Source organism: Helobdella robusta (assembly GCF_000326865.2).
Source record: "Helobdella robusta unplaced genomic scaffold HELROscaffold_2, whole genome shotgun sequence".
Taxonomy (NCBI): Eukaryota; Metazoa; Annelida; class Clitellata; order Rhynchobdellida; family Glossiphoniidae; genus Helobdella; species Helobdella robusta.
The window spans coordinates 1812894-1833229 of NW_008704083.1; the positions used below are offsets into that span (position 1 = coordinate 1812894).

General features: G+C 34.7%; 4 protein-coding genes across 4 annotated transcripts in view; 2 read left to right on the plus strand and 2 right to left on the minus strand.

Annotated features, from left to right (window-relative positions):
• Nucleotides 1–1938, plus strand: part of HELRODRAFT_160090 (hypothetical protein) — a gene marked incomplete at both ends in the record, with an annotated part of 4423 nt that extends 2485 nt beyond the window's left edge. The window contains 3 exons of the mRNA XM_009017106.1: nucleotides 198–576; nucleotides 1495–1603; nucleotides 1869–1938. Coding sequence (XP_009015354.1) covers nucleotides 198–576; nucleotides 1495–1603; nucleotides 1869–1938 — 558 coding nt within the window. The remainder of the gene's footprint in view (nucleotides 1–197; nucleotides 577–1494; nucleotides 1604–1868) is intronic.
• A 1562-nt stretch (nucleotides 1939–3500) lies between these two features.
• HELRODRAFT_64039 (hypothetical protein) lies at nucleotides 3501–3650 on the minus strand (the record flags this gene model as incomplete). The annotated part of the gene is made up of 1 exon (XM_009017107.1): nucleotides 3501–3650. A coding segment is annotated over one exon (150 nt), but the record flags the coding sequence as incomplete, so codon positions are not given.
• Nucleotides 3651–6948: 3298 nt separating this feature from the next.
• Nucleotides 6949–7624, plus strand: HELRODRAFT_160091 (hypothetical protein; the record flags this gene model as incomplete). The annotated part of the gene is made up of 3 exons (XM_009017108.1): nucleotides 6949–7033; nucleotides 7179–7285; nucleotides 7508–7624. The coding sequence occupies 3 exons, from the start codon at nucleotides 6949–6951 to the stop codon at nucleotides 7622–7624; spliced, it is 309 nt and encodes a 102-aa protein (XP_009015356.1).
• A 10425-nt stretch (nucleotides 7625–18049) lies between these two features.
• On the minus strand, nucleotides 18050–19239 carry HELRODRAFT_160092 (hypothetical protein; the record flags this gene model as incomplete). The annotated part of the gene is made up of 3 exons (XM_009017109.1): nucleotides 18050–18162; nucleotides 18798–18956; nucleotides 19053–19239. The coding sequence occupies 3 exons, from the start codon at nucleotides 19237–19239 to the stop codon at nucleotides 18050–18052; spliced, it is 459 nt and encodes a 152-aa protein (XP_009015357.1).
• Between the last annotated feature and the right edge of the window lie 1097 nt (nucleotides 19240–20336).

Sequence of the window (20336 nt, forward strand, 5' to 3'; positions counted from 1 at the left end):
TAATTGTAACAATATAAATAATATTAACAATGGTGCCAATGATAATAATAATAATAACAATATTAACAATAATATGATCTCAGCATTTTTTTGCAACATTGTTTTGATAAATTCTATAAAATCATTAATTCAACTTACAGTAGGTACTACCCAGCATCAAACATCACGTTTAGATCATCAAACACCCCATTTATCAGCCCATTCATCAAATTTCTACTTTGCCAAAAAATAAACTCATGAGATTAGGATCCACCCTTAAAGCCGCAGCGATCACCAAATACATCAGTAAACTTATTATCAACTTCAACTCAAAAACTTTCACTAACAGTAAGCGTGGAAGCAAAGCCATGTGGGAACAAGTTAACAAGATTAGAGGCTTTGAGAAATCACTCAACACATCAACCGTGCAGCATATTGATGCCAACACACTCAACACCCACTTTGCTTCCATGTCAACCGATCAGTCCTACAAAATTCCACCAACAAAAGCTACTACAATCAAAAGTCATCAACATCAACAATTTACACCATACTCCGTCCTGCACATGCTAACGAAGGCTTGCCCCTCCGGCACAGGTCCAGACGGTCTTCCAGCATGGTTTCTACAAATCATCGCTCCATTCATATCCAGCACTTTATGTTCACTCTACAACCACTGCTTAATTCACTCATTCATCCCATCACAATGGAAATCCAGCACAATCCATCCAATTCCTAAAACAAAACACCCATCATCACCAATAGATTATCGCCCAATATCTATCACCTCCATTCTCTCACGTATTCTAGAAAAATTCATCGTTAGGTCATTCATCTATCCATGTTTCAACCATCCATCCATCTTACCACTATTACAAGATCAGTTCGCATTTCGACCAACAGGCTCATCTACATCCGCCATCATCTCTCTTACTTCTACAATAACATCTTTCCTTAAAAATAATAATTATGTTCATCTTATAGCCCTCGATTTCTCTAAAGCTTTTGACACTCTCAATCACTTCTCACTTTCAAATAAGTTAGCTTCTCTTCCACTACCTGACAACATTTACAATATCATAATTAATTTCCTATCTAATAGGAGTCATTCTACTCTTTTTAGCTTTACTCTTTCATCTACTCTAGCGTAGTTCAAGGTTCTGTCCTTGGTACATCCACCTTTATCATTAACCCTTCTACTCTCAAAACTTTCCATAGCTCAAATCAAATCATCAAATACGCTGACGACACCTACCTTATCATCCCATCATCTAACTCAAACACCATCCAATCAGAACTCGACTCATTAACCACATGGTCAAAACGATGCAACCTTTCACTTAATCTCAATAAATCATTCGAACTCATCATTCACAATAGCCGTAAAAATATAACATTACCTCCTGAACACCCATCAATCACTGATCACTCGCACAAATCAACTAAAAATATTAGGCATCACATTCACCTCCACACTCAATATAGCACCTCATATCAATTACATCATCACAAAAGGCTTTCAAACATTTCACGCACTCAAAACACATGGTCTCAGAGGCGTCAAATTATTCGACATCACCGAATCACTCATCATCTCACGCATCAAATATGCAGCTCCATCCTGGTCTGGCTTTGCCACGCAACAACAACTTCAGCAGCTACAATCTCTCATCAAAAAACTAATTCGCTTCAACTATCTACCTGCATCATATTCTACCCACCTACCGTCACTCAGATATTCAACACACTCAATTCAAGGCTGTTCAAGAAAATAGAAAATAACAACAACCACGTCATCCATCCTCTGCTACCACCAATCAAAACTACAACACACAACCTTCGTCAGCGCAAACATAAATATCAAGTCGTCGCCCCAATCTACATACCAGGAAAAGACCTTCATCACAAGACACCTCAAACATATTAGCACTTAAGAAAACTTCATCATTACTGAACTAGTTTTTACTTATTGATCACCTCACTAACTCACTAAGTCATCATATAGTCTATTAATAAGTCATCAAATATATTAATACTCATTAAACTTTTTCACACACAGGCCTAGCCTTTATTTATCGATCACCTCACTATGTCATCATCTAGTCTATCAATTTGCCGTTACTTCATTTTATATTCCATCGTCAATTACTTTTTTTTTATTTCTCTTATTATTATTATTTATTTTATTCTAACATATTTTATTTTTCATGTTTTATCATTTCTCTTCCTCACTTTTTGTATTTATTTTCTCACTTATTTGTTTAATTTTGTTTTACTGCGTCTGTCAGATCCTGATTTTTAAAGAATAATAATAAAAAAAATAGTTGAGCATAAACAATTTAAAATAAATAATAAAGAAAATAAAATATGTAATTGAATCACCTTAAAAATATTACAAAAAGTATAAAGGTAACTGATATGATCAAATTTTCGCAAGCCAAACAAAATTCTTAAAAAATAATTTTGATATAAATTAAGAACATGAATATTAGATTTAGTTGTAAACCCCCCAATCGAAACACATTATGTTAGATATGGCAAAATAATTGAATTGTATAACATAATTAAAATATGGCGAGGAAATTTACATCTGAGACGATATATAATACCCAAATTCTTAGAAATTTTTTAGCAACATATTGAACATGATCTGACTAAGATAGGTTACAGGTGACAATTAAGCTCAAGAATTTCAAGGAATGAACTCTACTGATTATGTTATTATTTAAAAAGAGATCAACATTAACGATATTTGTACAAATTTTAGGTCCAAATAAAACAAAATTAGTTTTCGAAATATTAATTCTTAGATTGTTAAATTGCACCCAGTCATAAACATTAATCAATTCATCATTAAAGGTTGTGACCAAGTTAGTAATGTTTGAGTGTGAGTATAATAAAGAGGAGTCATCTGCAAACAGAATAAATTTCAATAATAATGAAGAATTGATAAAGTCGTTAATAAAAATATTAAAAAGCAGAGAACCAAGGATAGAGCCTTGCGGAACACCGGATGTTATAGGAAGAGACGAGGATTTGGAATTATTAATACAAACATATTGATAGCGATTTTTCAAGTAGGATTCAAACCACTTGTATCACGTGTAGATAATTTACATAAGAAAATGGAGTGATCAAGTGAATCAAAAGCCTTTGATAGGTCAAGAAACAAGCCAATACAAAATTTTTTAGATTCCAAAGAATTAGAAATAAAATTGATAACGTCGGCAACAGCAAATTCAGTGGAATATTTGGCTCTGAAGCCATATTGACTAGGAGTTAGAGGGGAAAAAAGTTTAAGAACCTAGATAAGTTTAAAAAAATAATTTTTTCAATAAGTTAAACTTATTGGAAAGACTGGAGATGATGGAAATGGGACGATAGTTTTTAATATCCAGAGGATCCCCAGATTTGAAAAGGGGGATAACCTTTGCAGATTTTATTTGCACTTGGATAGATATATCCCGATGAATAGATAATAGTGCCAATGAAATGAGTCGCTCCTCATTAGAGATATTTCTCTAATAATTTTTAATTCTTTTCAGTGTTGAAAAATTTCTTTCAACTGTTGACGTTGGTACTGGTAGAATTGCCATAATTGATAACGGTGCTTGAATATTTGGAAATAGGCTGAAATTGGATTCTGCCAATGCCTCAATGGCTGTTTTTGGCCTATTTTTATTCTCATTTTCTATTTTTTGTGTCTACAATGACCATTCACTTTTTGTTATGTTTTCAGAAGGTTTTGGGAAGTCATCTTTATAAAATTCGAAACATTTTTAAAGGGTACATCACACCTTTCAGGTAAAATAAATTGTAAAGAAGTAATTCAAGTGTTGTGTTGAAAAAATTTATCTTTCAGTGAAGCCATTAAATCATCCAAGAAAAAATTGAAAATGGATATTCGAAAACAATTTTCCGGATCCTGTGAAGCCATATTACATAGATTTTTACTAAATTTTGTGGTTCTTGGAATAACCATTTTTATATTTAATTCATCACACAGTTCTTTGGCTTAAGTATATATAGTTTTGAATTCTTCATCCCCATTTTCTCTGCCGTTAAGAAGTACTTGAGTTACATCTTTTACCGCCTGCATTGCAGTTACGAAATCCAGATTCAAAGTCTGCAACAACTTCGACAAGTTGTATGTAAGTCCAAGAAAATTACTTAAAACACAAGCTGCTATAACAAAATTACATTTACTTATTGTATTTAACAACAAATTAGCCATTTTGAGATTGATCCATAAATGTTTCATTAATTTTTTCTGGTAAAAAAATCAAGCTTCATGTCTCTCGCACCATCTAGTTTCACACATTTGCTTGATTCGTTTGTTTTTAATTGAAGGATCTAATTCTTTTATTTTATCTTCCAATATTTTTGTGCGCTTTGGACTTAACCGAAAGAAATTGCATATTTCTGCAATAATTTTCATACCGTTCTGAATTTCTTGAATTTTAGAAGAATCAGTTAAGTAAAAGTTTAAACAGTGAGATAAACAATGTGCATAAAGAGCTTTCGGAAATTGTTTTCTTATAACAGGTTGAACTCTTCGAAATTCACCCCTCTTGGTAGATTCTGCATCACATCCCTGTCCTCTTAAATGTTCCATTTGAAGACCAAATTCACTAAGCTCATCAACAATTACCGTTGCAAGACTTTGAACAGAAACATCATATAGTGGAACAAGTGATAAAAAATCTTCTCTTAAAATTGGTACACCATTGTCATCATTACTCACATATCTTATACACAGGGAAAATTGTTCAATTTGTGAAATATCAGTTGTTTCATACGCTAAAACTGAAAAAATAGTTTTTGTTGAACTTTTTCGATAACTTTTTTCTGTATGAGATAACCAAATGAATTTATTTCATTCTGTATTTCAGGACTTATATATAAAGCGTTTTTGGCAGATTGTTGTAAATGATTTTATAAAACTACATCTCCTCCATTGGCTCTAAATCTTAACCTTCGAAAGTTACCATCATTTTCCTTTGGAGTTATTAAATTTATCCGTCCTACTTCATTATTGGCTCTTAATGCAAGGCCTTGCTGACCACAAAAACGTACAGATTCTGTTATAGGTTTAAGTCTCTCTATATTATCTACTGCTTTTTTTTTTTTTTTTAGTATCTATTTGTTTATCAATATTATCCATTCTATTAGAAACAATGGCTTCAATATTTATTACTTTCTGTAAAAACAGCATTTTGATGATACACTGTTGATTCATGTTGTCTAAAAGACTCCAAAGCCTTTTTAAAATTTGTGTATGGTTCATAGATAACAGTTATAATTGTTTTATGTTTACCTTTACCAACCATTTTGTCTGCTAAAAATATTACACACGGTAAACAATAAACGCCTTTACCTTTTTCTGAATAAGCAAGCCATTTAAACTTTTGTAACCAATCATAATTGAAAGCGTCTTGTAAATTTTCCTGTATCATCGTAAATAAATGTTTTGTAACTACTGTATTTGTTGGTTTCCAAAGCAAGTCTCTTGCTTCAATTTTTCATATTTGTTTAATTTTACGCCGACGTAATCAGCTATGTCTTTTTTGTTTTTGAACATGTTGCATCAAAATTATCTTTGGGGATAGATAAGGACGAAATATTTTTCTCATTGCCCTTCAGCTCCAATTCATTGTTAATATTCACAAGACTCTCAGACTCAGATCTACTTCCAACTCTTGTGTCAACTAAGTTTTCGATTCATCACAACACAACGATTTTGATATTTTTTTAAATAATTCAATAAATTGTTTTCCTGCTTATTTGTTTTTTTTTCAGGGCAAAACTTAACTTTAGAACCTCAACGCAATCGAAATTCAAAATTTAAAAGTGAAAGCAAAAGGACGATTAATGCATAAATATGTTTAAAAGTGAATTGCTATTAGCACTGACACCCATTTATTAGAATGTTGATATTAACGTTTTAAAGTAAAATCATGGATATAATGGATATGGCATAAAAATTAATTTATAACAAAAATTGTTTTTTGTTCTATGAATCAAGCATCATCGTTGTCTTCGTCAGCGTCTTTGATTAATCGTCTGATCTGGAATTATCGCTTGCCACTTGCGAAGTTTTTGTCTCGTTTCAATCAATCAATCAATCTTCGTTTTGCGTCCAGAGACCCAGTTCCCCCGAGGTAGGACGTTGTTTTCTTCGAAGCATCTCCATGTTGGTTCGTTGAAGTTGTTGTTCCAGTTTGGTTGTCATTGGCCATGTTTCTGCACCATATAACAACACTAGACATATCACAGATTTATAAAGTCTTGATCGTAGTTTTATATTAACGTTTTAACGTAAAATCATGGATATAATGGATATGGCATAAAAATTAATTTATAACAAAAATTGTTTTTTTGTTCTATGGATCAAGCATCATCGTTGTCTTCGTCAGCGTGGGATGTCACGCCGCATCAATATAGAGGCAAGGAGATGCCATTTATTCCAGGCTGCACGTATGCGTGCTCGAACGGCAGCTTCACCTGTTCCAGTACAATCCTGAACATCCCTTAGATATTGAAACGATGTGACTTTCTCTACCTTAATTGCTTCAAAAACAGTGCTATTTCGAATTTGTTGTTGTAGATAGATGCAAGCAGGACAAACAAAATTGGACACTTTAGATAAAGTATCAATTATTTTTGAACAACGTTTGTGACACCACTGGTTACACTGCTGACACTTGATTGAATTGTTACCTACACCAGCTATGCAAACTACAAACTACTGTCAAATCAAATACTAAGCAAATATTTTCTAATTAAAAATGTATTAATGTTTTTAATATTATTTTGACAAGTTAAGAATTAAGATTCTCTAATAGTTTAATCTCAATGTCATGTCATGTTTACTTAACTACTTATGTATATGTATGTATGTATGTCTATGTATGTGTGTATGTACCCGATCCTGATAGGCATAAAAAAGATAAGGATGAAGCAGCTTCTATGTTTCAAAAGATTGCAACGGCTTACGAGACACTGAGAGATGAAGAGAGCCGATCAAACTATGACTACATGCTAGATCATCAAGGTTGAATAGATTTTTTCACAATAATTATCGTTAATGAATGTTAATTACCGTCAACTTATGCAAATTACCGTTAATTTATACAGAAATTTGCGTTAGCCAGATTTTAAATGGTTAAAAATAATTTTAATTTCTTTTCTCTCGCCAGAGGAGTACTACTCGCATTATTACCGCTACAATAGACGACGAGTGGCCCCAAAAGTCGACATTCGCGTCGTCATCGTCATCACTATTACGCTAATTTCCTTTATACAAGTTAGTTTAGGCTAGGGTGGGGTGAAAAAATAAGGTTTTACCTATGAAAATGAAGTCCTGGGCATGACATAAAAATGCATCCACGCTGCCTTACGTGCTTTTGAGCAAAAGGCTAGGCCCACCGCTTATAACTGGTGGTTGTCGTCAGGATGGGTGTCCGGATGTAAAAACTTTCTCAAATTACTCTTATGTCATCACAAAAAAAAAAACAACGGCTCCTAGTCTCCAGCAGGCCTTAAGTGGTCAAGGGGTGCCAAGAATCCCTGGAAAGTATGCAGAAATATTCAGAATGGCTCCTCTATAGTACTTAGACTTGGAACGCTCAATGTTGGATCATGACTGGCCGCAGCATGGAAATCGCAGAAATGCTCAAGCGTAGAAGGATTGACATCTGCTGCCTTCAAGCAAACCCGATGGAAATCGAATGGTGTCTGTCATGTCAACTCAGACAAAGAAAAATATAAACTAATCTGGAATAGTCAAAAGACGGCCAAAAACGGTGTTGGAATTTTTGTCAAAAAACCGCTAGCCCAGGAAGGATTATCAAGATATTAAAAGGATTATCAGAAGAGATGAAAAATGACTTCTGGGCTGCATTCTCTGACACCATCTCAACAATACCAAAATCTGAAACAATCCTGATTGGAGGCGATCTCAATGGCCACGATGGAAAGAAAACTGATGGTTTTGACAACGTACCTGGCGGTTTTGGCTATGGAAAACGGAATGAAGATGGCAACCACATCCTTGAGTTTGCTGAAAGTCACGGGTATTGTTTACTGAACACATAATTTAGAAAGAGGTTGGAACATTTCATAACATACAAAAGTGGACCATCAGCCACGCATATTGATTTCTTCGCTGTCAAGCAACAACACCGAAGGCTATTCGGCGCCCATGATTGACTCCTTGTAGCAGACCTGGTTGTCGAACTGTCAAAACATAAGTCTAAACAAATGCCTCGGAGAATCAAAACGTGGAAGCTGAAATGCAATATTCATCGAGAAAAATTTCAACAAATTGTCGCCACACAGTTTGACCACCAATCGCAGGCCAGTACAGATTGGAGTACATACATACAAAACCATTTTGATAAACGCTGCAACTACAGTTTGTGGGAAAACTGGTACAAAACGTCAGCATGAACGTGACACATGGTGGTGGAATGACAGTTTATAAAATGCAATAGCTGAAAAAAAAGTTGCATACAAGCAAAGGCAAAAATCAAAGTCTCTTGATGACCATAAAACTTTTCGTGAGAAGAACAACTATGCAAGACGTCAAGTTGCACTGGCTCGGACAGATCAGTGCAGAGAGTAACTCACTAAAAGCAAAGGTTGACAAATGAAATTTCTGTATCGTATAGCAAAACAAGCAAAGCGTACGAAAAAAGACACTCATGTATCAAAAACGACAAAAATGAGATGGTTCTTGAACAAGAGGAGATCAAGCTACAGTGTAAAGAATACTTCAACCGTCTGTTAAACGAAACAAATCCCATCAATGTTAACTTTAACGCTCCACCCATCGAAGGTCCAATTCCAGACATCACTATAGAGGAGCTTACAGAAGCTCAGAAAGTTCCAGTCCAGAGACCCGGTTTCCCGAGGTAGGACGTTGTTTTCTTTGCCATCAATTTTTTGCTCCAAATTAGGCGATCAGTTATATCCATTTCATTTAAATTTAGAGCTTTCAAGTCTTGCTCGATTGTTTGCGTCTAGGACTTCTTTGGACGGCCTTTGGGACGTGTGCCAGGTACTTCAACATCTGTAAGAGAAGTTATGGCACTGTTTCTACTTTGTTTGACAAGACTAAACCACCTCAGACGGTGTTGCCGGCATTCGTCCTTTATATCATCTAAACCAGCACGACACAGGATTTCGGTTGATTTGATGTGGTCTTTCACACTAATTCGTTGCATTCATATCGGTTCGGTGAAATTGTTGTTTCAGTTTGTTTATCATTGGCCATGTTTCTGCACCATATAACAACACCAGACGTATCACAGATTTATAAAGTCTTGATCGTAGTGGTAGTGGGATGTCACGCCGCATCAATATAGCCATTTATTCCAGGCTGCACGTATGCGTGCTCAAACGGCAGCTTCAGCTGTTCCAGTCCAATCCAGAACATCCCCTAGATATTGAAACGATGTGACTTTTCTACCTTTATAGCTTCAAAAACATTGCTATGTCAAATTTTTTGATGTGGATTGATGCAAGCAGGACAAACAAAATTGGAAACTTTAGATAAATTACCAATTATTTTTGAACAACGTTTGTGACACCACTGGTTACACTACTGAAACTTTATTAAATAGTTTTAATAAAGTTTTACACAAGCTTTACAAACTGAACAGGGCCATCGTCTAGTAGCTGTGGATTAGATTCACCAGTGTTCACCAGTGTTCATTGCTTTGGTTTTGCTGATGTTGACTTTGAATCAATGATCGGCCAGTCTGGTGTTCCAATGTTCAAACATCTGTGCTGCATTCTGCTCAGACGTGGCTGTTAAAACAATATCATCAGCATATATTAGATTCCAAATGCCACCAGTGAGTATCGGCTTTGTGATTTTTTCCATCACAGTTATAGATAACAGTGGACTGAGAATGGAGCCTTGGTGAACTCCAACGCCGATGTCAAATGCATCTGTGTTTCCAACCGTTGTGCTGACGAGAATTTTAGTATTCGTAACATTTCCATCACAAGTCGAGCAAGATGTTGACGTTGAACAAGTTGTCGACGTAGACTCCACCTGATTGCTTCACGGGGAACTCGATTAAATGCTTTTTCAAGGTCTACAAAAATGTGTGATAGTTGTTGATGCTTTGCGTGGTACTTCTCTTGCAGTTGCCGAAGGATGTGAATTGCATCAATTGTTGATTTCCGCGCTAGAAAACCAAATTGATTATTTCCGATTGTGATCCACGATGTTAATCTTCTCTCAATGATTTTCTCAACAATTTTCATGGAGTGTTCTAACAGACGTATACCCCGATATGATGAACAGTTAATGGATTACCTTTGCCTTTGTATAGCAAAACTGTCATGCTATAGTTCCATTCAGTCGGCATTGAGCAATTTCTCCAGATTTCACGGCAAAGTTGTAGTAACGTGCTTTGGTAATGTCATTTTTGAGTCTAGATGGCCCTGCTGCCTTTCCATCTTTTATTGCTTTCAGAGCTTCTGTAAGCTCCTCTACAGTGATGTCTAGAATCGGACCTTCGATGGGTGGAGCGTCAAAGTTGACATTGATGGGATTTATTTCATTTAACTGACGGTTGAAATATTTTTTCCACTGTAGCTTGATCTCATCTTGTTCAAGAACCATCTCATTTTTGTCGTTTTTGATACATGAAGCACCAACTATGTCTTTTTTCGTAAGCTTTGCTTGTTTCGCTATACGATACAGAGATTTCATTTGTTCACCTTTGCTTTTAGTGGGCCACTATCTGCACTGATCGGTCCGAGCCAGTGCAATTTGAAGTCTTGCATAGTTGTTCTTCTCACGGAAAACTTTGTGGTCATCAATAGACTTTGATTTTTGTCATTGCTTGTATGCAGCTTTTTTTCAGCTATTGCATTTTGTCCACTGTCCTTCCACCACCATGTGTCCCGTTCATGCTGGCGTTTTGTACCAGTTTTCCCACAAACTGTAATTGCAGCATTTATCAAAATGGTTTTGTATGTACTCCAATCTGTACTGGATTGCGATTGGTGGTCAAACTGTGTGGCGACAATCTGTTGAAATTTTTTTCTCGATGAATATTGCTTATCAGCTTCCACGTTTTGATTTTCCGAGGCATTTGTTTAACCTTGTTTTGACATTTTGACAACCAGGTCTGCTACAAGGAGTCTATGTTGGGCGACACAAGGTTCGCCAGGTATAACTTTGACATTTTTGAATAGCCTTCGGTTCTGTTGCTTGACAGTGAAGAAATCAATTTAAGTGGCTGATGGTCCACTTTTGTATGTTATGAGATGTTCCAACCTCTTTTTAAAATATGTGATCAGTAAAAAAACCCGTGTTTTTCAGCAAACTCAAGGATGCGGTTGCAATCTTCATTCCGTTCTGGCATTCATTGCATCAATTGTTGATTTCCCCACTAGGAAACCAAATTAATAATTTCCGATTGTGATGCACGACGTTAATCTTCTCTCAATGATTTTCTCGACAATTTTCAGAGAGTGTTCTAACAGACATATATCCCGATATGATGAACAGTTCAATGGATCATCTTTGCCTTTGTATAGCGGAACTGTCGGCATTGAGCAATTTCTCCACACTTCACGGCAAAGTTGTAGTAACGTTTTAATACCTGTAGTACCAGATGCTTTGATAATGTCATTTGTGAGTCCAGAGGACCCTGTTGCCTTTTCATCTTTCATAGCTTTCAGAGCTTCTGTAAGCTCCTCTTCAGTGATGTCTGGAATCGGACCTTCGATGGGTGGGACGTATACCCCGATATGATGAACAGTTCAATGGATCACCTTCAATGAAGCTGTACGTTAAAAAGTGCTAACTGTTTGAGAAAGAAGTGAATTACTTGGAACATGTCATATTTTTCGATGGAGTGAAGACAGAAAGTAGAAATGGTAAAAAATTGGCCAACTCCAAATTATAAAAATGATTTTCGCAGTTTCTTAGGATTAGCTATATACTACCGACGTTTTGTAAAGGATTTTGCAAAACTTGCACTAGCACTATATAAACTCACAAAAAATGATCAAGCGTTTAATTGGAATGAGCTGTGTGAACCAGCTTTTTAATGACTAAAAATAGAATTATGTGGGCCTCTTGTTAGCATATCCATCCGAAGTAAACCATTTGTGCTAGATACGGATGCAAGCAACTGTGGAATTGGAGCGGTTTTGTCACAAATCGTTGACGGAGAAGAAAATGTTTTGGACTATTACAGCTAAAGTCTTACAAAGCCTGAATGTAACTACTGCGTAACCAGAAAAGAGTTGCTAGAGATGGTCAAGGCAACAAAACATTTCTACAAGTACTTTTACGGACCTTTTTCGAACAGATCATACAGAGTTAAAGTGGTTGCCCAATTTCAAAGATTTAGAAAGATAGAATAGTAAAGCAACCAAGGCCCGGTACAAATGAAAAGGGATTTAACTCCAACAATTTAGTATGGTTGTATAACCCTCATCAGAAAATAGGACGGACTCCTAAGCTTCAACGAGATTGGGAAAGACTTCATCAGATCATAGCGTGATAGATCGACATCGTCTACCAAATTTATGAACATCGGAAGCCACTGGCGAATATGAAGATGGTTCATGTTCATTTCGACAGATTGGCTCCATTCTATGCAGACATTGCAACGAACTTTGTTCGGGACGAACAGAACTGAAAGGTGACAGTGTTATAACCGTCACAAATATGTTCGCAAGAGGGCTAGTGTCGTTACGAACGCAGGCAGTTCGAGGAAGAATTAGAACATTCTGACAGCGAGATATCTAGGACGTTCGAAAGCGTTGATAAAACGAGTATTAAAGACATGCGAGATATTGAATAGTTGTTGTTGAATAATTGAAGTTAGAATTGATTATTATTTAGTTTAGCAATTGATTCGAATGCGAAATTTGATATTTGGCTCTACGTTGTATATTTTATTGTATTTGCGATAAACGGTAGTGAATTGTTATTCGGAAAGCGATAGTTTCTGAACGTTAATTTGATAGTTTGTGAACATTAACTTTTATTAGTAAAATTAATTGACATTGATTATTGACAAATTAATTGAGTAATTATCGTTTTATAAATAAATAATTCGATAATTTGGAAGTTATTTCGTGTCACTATTTTTCACTAGGATTAAACGAACCTGTCGTCGACCGGCCCAGTTATAGTGTCCGATAAACACATAACATACACACAAACACACAGACTCTAAATAATCCGTTAATTATATATATATATATATATATATATATATATATATATATATATATATATATATACTTTATTAGATATTTTGGCCCATTTAGCGTTGATTAGTTTTTAACCAATAGATTCAACATTTCGTATTTGGGTTAAATCATATTTATTAAACAGTTGTGTCATAGTGCGGCTTACAACGTTGTTTCGGCGTGAGCGCCATCTTCAGAGCCTTAAGTAATATATTTATACATTAGAGTATGTTGAATAACTCTAAAATGTTTTAATATATGAAATTGAAATATAATAAATTACGTTGAAATGTAATTAAGAATATGTGAGATAAGAAAATAAATTAGAATAAATAAAATATGATTAGTTAATTAAAATATATAAAATAAAATGACGATAAGTAAATAATATATTACCTTTGCTGTAAAAATAATACATAATTAAAATATTTCATATAAGGTATTTAAAATTAATAAATTAATTAATTAAATTGTTTTAGATAATGTAGAATTACAAAGTAATAAATTGCGGCTCCAGCAATTTTTCAACGTATTCTATCCAATATCATAAGAAGAAATAATCTGGACAATTTTTGCATGAACTATATTTGTATTTAAATTATCCGTTAAATTACCAACCTTAACAACTATATTTGCCCGGGCCGAACTAAGATTGAACCCACTGATAGTTTTGAAAGTACTTCTTTTATTCATTAAGCCTAGTTTTAAAATATCTATGATTTTCCTATTTATTAGACTTATATTTGATCCACTATCATAAACCGCTTTAACTTTTAATTTATTATCGATTATTACGTTTACTCTTATCAGTGCATTCAATTTTCCCGGACTTTCTAGTTTAAAAATTTCTTGTTAATTTCAATTTTCATCATATGTGCCTCGTCATCTATTTGGTAGTTAGTATCATGAATATTAATTTCTCTTTTTGATGAGTAAAGAGTCTTATTTCTAAATTCATTTGTTTTATGGTATCGATTTTTCCAGCCCAATTCTTCACACATAAAACATGATTTATTTGCTGTGGTGTTAATATTCTTCTCTGACCTGATAAAATTTGGTCTAACAAAATTTTCTTTATTTAGAGTGTTATTTTCATACCTTTGATTTTGTTTATTTAGAGTATTATTTGTCTTTGCTTCTACTTTGTATTTCGGTACCGAAATTTCTTTGTCTACATTTTCATATTTCGGTTTGTGTTGATAAAGTTGCTTTGTCTTGACATCCGTATTGTATGGTATTTCATTACTTAAAAATTTATTGTCATATTTCGGTTTGATGTTAGAAACTCATTCATCAATTTCTGTTAGTTCTTTGAACAGTTTTTCAATGGTCGTTATTTCTTCTCTATCAAGCTGGTTTTGTATTTCTACAGGAAGGCCCATAACGATCATGTTTATTCTCGACATTTCAATTTCTAAACATAGGTTTTCCTTCGCTAAGACATAGTCTATTAAAGAACCACCTAAATATTTGTAATTATATGCGATTCTTATTTTTTTCCAACCTCTATTATTGCTTAGTTTATCTTAAAGCTGACTAAATTGACCGAAACAAAAACTAAAAATACTACGCTACTTCATCCCAACACAAATCATGTTTAAGCTTCGCAACTACAACTTCTCGCCAACCTGGATATCGTCCAGTTTAGACAACCTAATAGTAAGTAAAGTCAGGGATTGGCTTGCTATGCCGATCTATGGATGTGAATTGCAAGTGCTATCGTTGCCTACCAAACTCGGAGGTAACAACATTATGTTACTGAGAGACACTGCAGAAAAAACAAAAATGAAGGTTCGCAGCTATTTAAAAAACAGCAACAATGAAGAAATCCATTGCTTATGGCGCGAAACCTCTTCAAACTTTGTCAAGCCAAAGTCTTTTATTTTTTTACTACCCAAATCGCCTGCCCAGCTTCATCTAAAATCACTACCAGGAAACGACAATCTCGATGACTTTTTTGACGCGTTTCAATCTACAATCTATAGCTACTTTGCCTAGAATTATGGCACCATCAAATACAAATCACAAACTGATCTACCTGCTGACACAAACAACTCGGTCAAGGAACTAAAAAAAGAGCTAAAGCAACTAAAAATATTAAGTCAACACAACTACAAATTCGACAACCAGATCATCAACACTAGTAAGACCCTTCGTTCTAAACTACTGTCAATAAAACTTTCTAAACATAAAAGAAAAAAATCTACAATCACCACTCAACTAAAACAACGATTCTGGTGGGCATGCAAGAAAATATTTGCAACAACAAAAAATATGACACCACTATTCAGCTCAATCGATTGTGAAAAATATTTCTTCAATATTCTAAACAGCATCAACAAAAAGAAATATCAACTCCCTAATTGGGCAAAAACACACCAGCGCCCACATCGCCCTGCAACGTCAATCCTCCTACCTACCACGAAATATCTGCAATAATCCACAAATACAGATCAAAATCATCACTATGTCCGCTAAATCAGATCTCAATTATTCCATTTAAAAGATGTCCTATATTGCGCACCTTTCTCCACAAATTGTTCACGCAATGTTGGTTGTCCTCTAGAATCCCATCATGATAGAAGAAAGGTTTCACAATGCTAGTTCACAAAAAAGGTGACGCACATGATCCGGCCAACTTCCGACCCTACGCTCTATAAAATATTTTCATCCTGCATTAACAACAAAATGTACAACTTTTTAGAATCAAACAACCTCATCAATAAAAACATCCAAAAAGGTTTTTATCCGAAGGTGGACGGACTGACCGAACATACCCAGCTTTTATCACAAATGATCAATGACGCTAAAAGACATCAAAGAACAATAATTGTCATTTTGTTGGATCTTAAAAACGCTTTCGGCGAGGTCAGCCACGACCTAATCTCATCCACCTTAGACCATCATCATATACCGCCAATGATCGCTGATTTAATAAAATTCACATACGCCGACTACACCATATCAGTTTCGGGTTGCGATCAACTTACACCTCCTGTCCGGGTCAAACGTGGCGTACTCCAAGGGGACCCTCTTCCGCCTCTGCTGTTCAATTTGTGCTTTAACCCTTTAATGAAAATACTGGAAAAGCCTGAATATCAACAATGCGGCTACATTTGGGGACCTAGAGCATGGATGCATTTTCCGATGATACGGCAATTATTGCTAACAGCACGGAAAGTGCTCAAAAGTTGATCGACATCAACCAGGCTTGGTGTAACAAAACTGGTATGAAAATAAGATTAGATAAATGCTCATCATTCGGCATGAGGAAAAATATGGTGTTTACGAACCTTCCAAAGCTGACCATAGACGATGGAACTATTCCTCAAGTCGAAATAGGGGGGCACTTCATATACCTGGGCAAAATATACGACTTTGAAGGAAAGGGCACAGAAGCCAAGAAATTGCTAATTGGTAAATTAAAAGGTTTGTTGTCGGTGATCGGCGAACTAGATACGTCAGCACAATTGAAGCTACAAATTTTAAGACGATACATACCATCACAACTGGCTTTTGAGCTTAGGACATACGATGTCTCGTTGACATGGATTGGCAGTTGCCTTGACCCATTGGTGGTAGAGGCAGTGAGAATGTGGCTGTCATTGTCAATCAGTAGTTGCCTGTCAGAGAGCTTAACACTTCCCTTCAAACTGGGTGAATTAAATGTTAGATCTCTCAACATTACGCCGAATCCTTGAGGATCAAACTTCGCAACTATTTAAAAGCCAATGGAAATGTGGAGCTAAAATTTCTGTGGAGCGAATCGTTCAGCGACTTCATTAAAATCGACAATATGCTTCCTGACGCCAACGACATCATACCGACATTTAAAGCAATAAAAGAACAACAACAAACCGCAGCTTCAAATCATCTGATATCCCTTCAATGTCAAGGAACAATATTAAAATCAATTCGAGCACACATCCTAGCTGTTCGCATAGATCGTTGATCGAGGTACGTAACATGTCTTCCGGAAGTTCTGTTTAAATTTGTCAGAAAAACTTTAATCCAACAACTTCCGACAAACGCCAACCTTCAAAGATGGGGAAAATCATCCACTGCACAATGTCTTCTATGCAGCGCTTGCCAAACAAATAAACACGTTTTATCAAATTGTGGCGCGGCGTCGGCACTGAAGCGATTTACATCACGTCACAACAAATTTTTTCAATAATATTAGACAGGTTGAAATCATGCGGAGGCCCTGATGTCTCAATATATGCAGACACGGATCAAGATAAGTATCAGCCACTATCCTGCCTCTTCAAGACTCTACGTCCTGACATCGCACTACTTTGAAATCCTGGAGCTCACTGTTTGCCATGAGACAAACTTTCTGAAATCAAAAGACAATAAAATGTCAAAGTACTCCCATAATTTGCAAAATAATTTGACCAATAATTATAAACACTCTAACGTTACAATTAATACATTTGAAATATCCCCTTTAGGTTTTTTTAATACTTTTGACTTGTCTCTTATTAATTTAATATGTACTGATGATTTTATCAACAACCTTATTTATGCAGCAATTTCGTCGTCATATAGTATTAACTGTGATAGAAATGCAAATTGAATGAACCATTTAGGACAAACCTTCTCTCGTTGTACACATTTTTTTTATAAGATGACGAGCTTCGGAGATTATTTCAGGACATTTTACTATATACATATATATTTTAATTTTGATTATCATTGAAAATTATTGTTTTTTTCATTTCATGTACGTTTTTACGATGAAAATAAAAAGGTGTTCTCATCATCATTATTATTAGTAGTATTATTATTATTGTTATTGTTATTATTATTATTATTATTGTCTGTCCATTACGGTCTAAGCCGGTTTGCAGATGATTTCAGGGCCCATCCGAGTCCAGAGAAGATCATCCAAGAAACTTTCTAAGGATATGAGCAGTTCCGAGTAGAGCAATTTTCTGAATTTCTTCCCTTGTTGGTTTCCCAGGAATCATTTCAAGATTTTTTATTGTCACATTCTCAATGATTCCTAAAGCTCCTACGACTATTGGTATTACTTTGCATTTAATGTTCCACATTCGTGAAATTTCAATTTCTAGATCTTTATACTTGCATTTTTTTCGGCTTCCTTCGAAATAACATTTGTGTCACACGGTATAGATATCTCAATCAACAAGCATACTTTTTCAATCTTATTCAAAACTGTGATATCTGGTCTGTTGGCAATGATTTTTCTATCTGTAATTATTTGTGAATCCCACATTATAATTATTTGTTCATCCAGGTTTATGACTTTTGCCGGTTCATATTCATAATATTTCTCATCTATTTTCATTTTGTAGTGTTTGCAAATCGACCAATGAATATATTTTGCTAGGTCGTTATGTCGTTTCATGTAGTTCGTCGGCGCAAGTGCTGAATATCTTGCAATTATATGGTTAATGTGTTCTTCCTCTAAATGACATAATCTGCATTTGCTATCTATCTGTTTTTTTTAAGATTTTTCTTTGTAAATATTTCGTATTGAATACCTGATCTTGGGCTTTCTGTTTCACCCCTTAATCCGCTGAAATTTAACCATCCAACACTGGCTATTGTATTTATACCTGGTTTTTCCAGTTCCTTAAAGTATTGTCCATGTAACGGTTTATTGCAAATTTGTTCTTTTCTTAGTTTTTTTAATTTTATCTTCAATTTATCTACATTATTTAGATTGTTATTATCTTCATTTGTCAGATACATGTTTTGATCTCCAGTGATTGCTTCTGCATCGAATGTGTATTTTTTAGATCATAAAACTGGAATATTTTCATAAATTTGTTCGGAGCTTTTTCAACATAATCTGACAGTCCAACAATTACCTTTTTGTAAATTGATTGTACCTCCAAAAGCCCTTTTCCACCATTTATCAGCTTTAGGATGCAACATTCCATATAATGTCAGCAATTTTCTAGTTACTCTACCTAATTTATTTAATTCGGCTTTTGTCCAGAATATTATGCCGAAACTATACGTCAGAATAGGAATAGCGAAACTATTTATTGCCATTATTTGTTTTTAAAAATAAGTTGTGTTTTTAGAATTCTTCTAATTCTTGAAAAATATTCTTTTTGATTTTTTTTCATCATCTTGTCGTGAATTTCAGCCCTTTCTTCCATTCCAAGATACTTATAAGATTCCTCTAATTGAAGGCTTTTAATCTTAACTTCATCTTCCAGAATAACATCATTTCCAGTTACCATTTTACCATTTATTACAGAGGTGATAGCACATTTTTCTAAACCAAATTGCATTTGAATATCATTACTGAATTTTATGACCTTGCTTAAACTTTTATGAAGTTTCAGTAAAGATGGAGAAAATAGTTTTAGATCATCCATGTATAAAAGATGGTTTAATTTACTGTTATATATTTTATAACCTAGATCTGCTTGATTTAAGGCATTAGACAGTGGAATAAGCGCCAGGCAAAACAACAACGGTGATAACGAATCTCCTTGGAAAAGTCCTCTTTTAATGTTGATCTCATCAGTCTTTATTGTTTATTGTTTAGCGTTTAACATTATGATTGTTTTCCAATTTTGCATAATACTTTCTAGCCATTGTGTAATAGTGTCATTTATTCCATACAACTTCAACGTTAGTTTTATCCAATCATATGGTACACAGTCGAAAGCTTTTTTATAATCTATCCATGCAACATGTACATCTTTTTTAAGTTTTTTTGCATTTTTCATAATCATTTGATTCACCATTAGTTGCTCTTTACATCCCATGCTACTTTTCTTACACCCTATTTGTTCATCTGGCAAGACACTGTTTCGTTGAAGATGTGAATAAATCCTTTCTGCAATGAGAGCTGTAGGTACTTTATATATTGTTGGCAGGCAAGTTATAGGTCTATAATTTTTTGAATCAGTTGTGTTTTCATTCTTTGATATTAAACAAGTTATTCCTGTGGTCATCCATTTCGGTATTTTTATAGAATTTCTCATTGTATTCATTGATTGAAAACCTCAAATGTTGATGTAGAGATGTTAGTTGTTTTATCCAGAAATTTGTGACTTTATCATGTCCTGCTGCTTCCCAATTGCTTAATTTTTTAAGAATATTAGCAAATTCGTCTGTGGTGAAATCCTGCCATT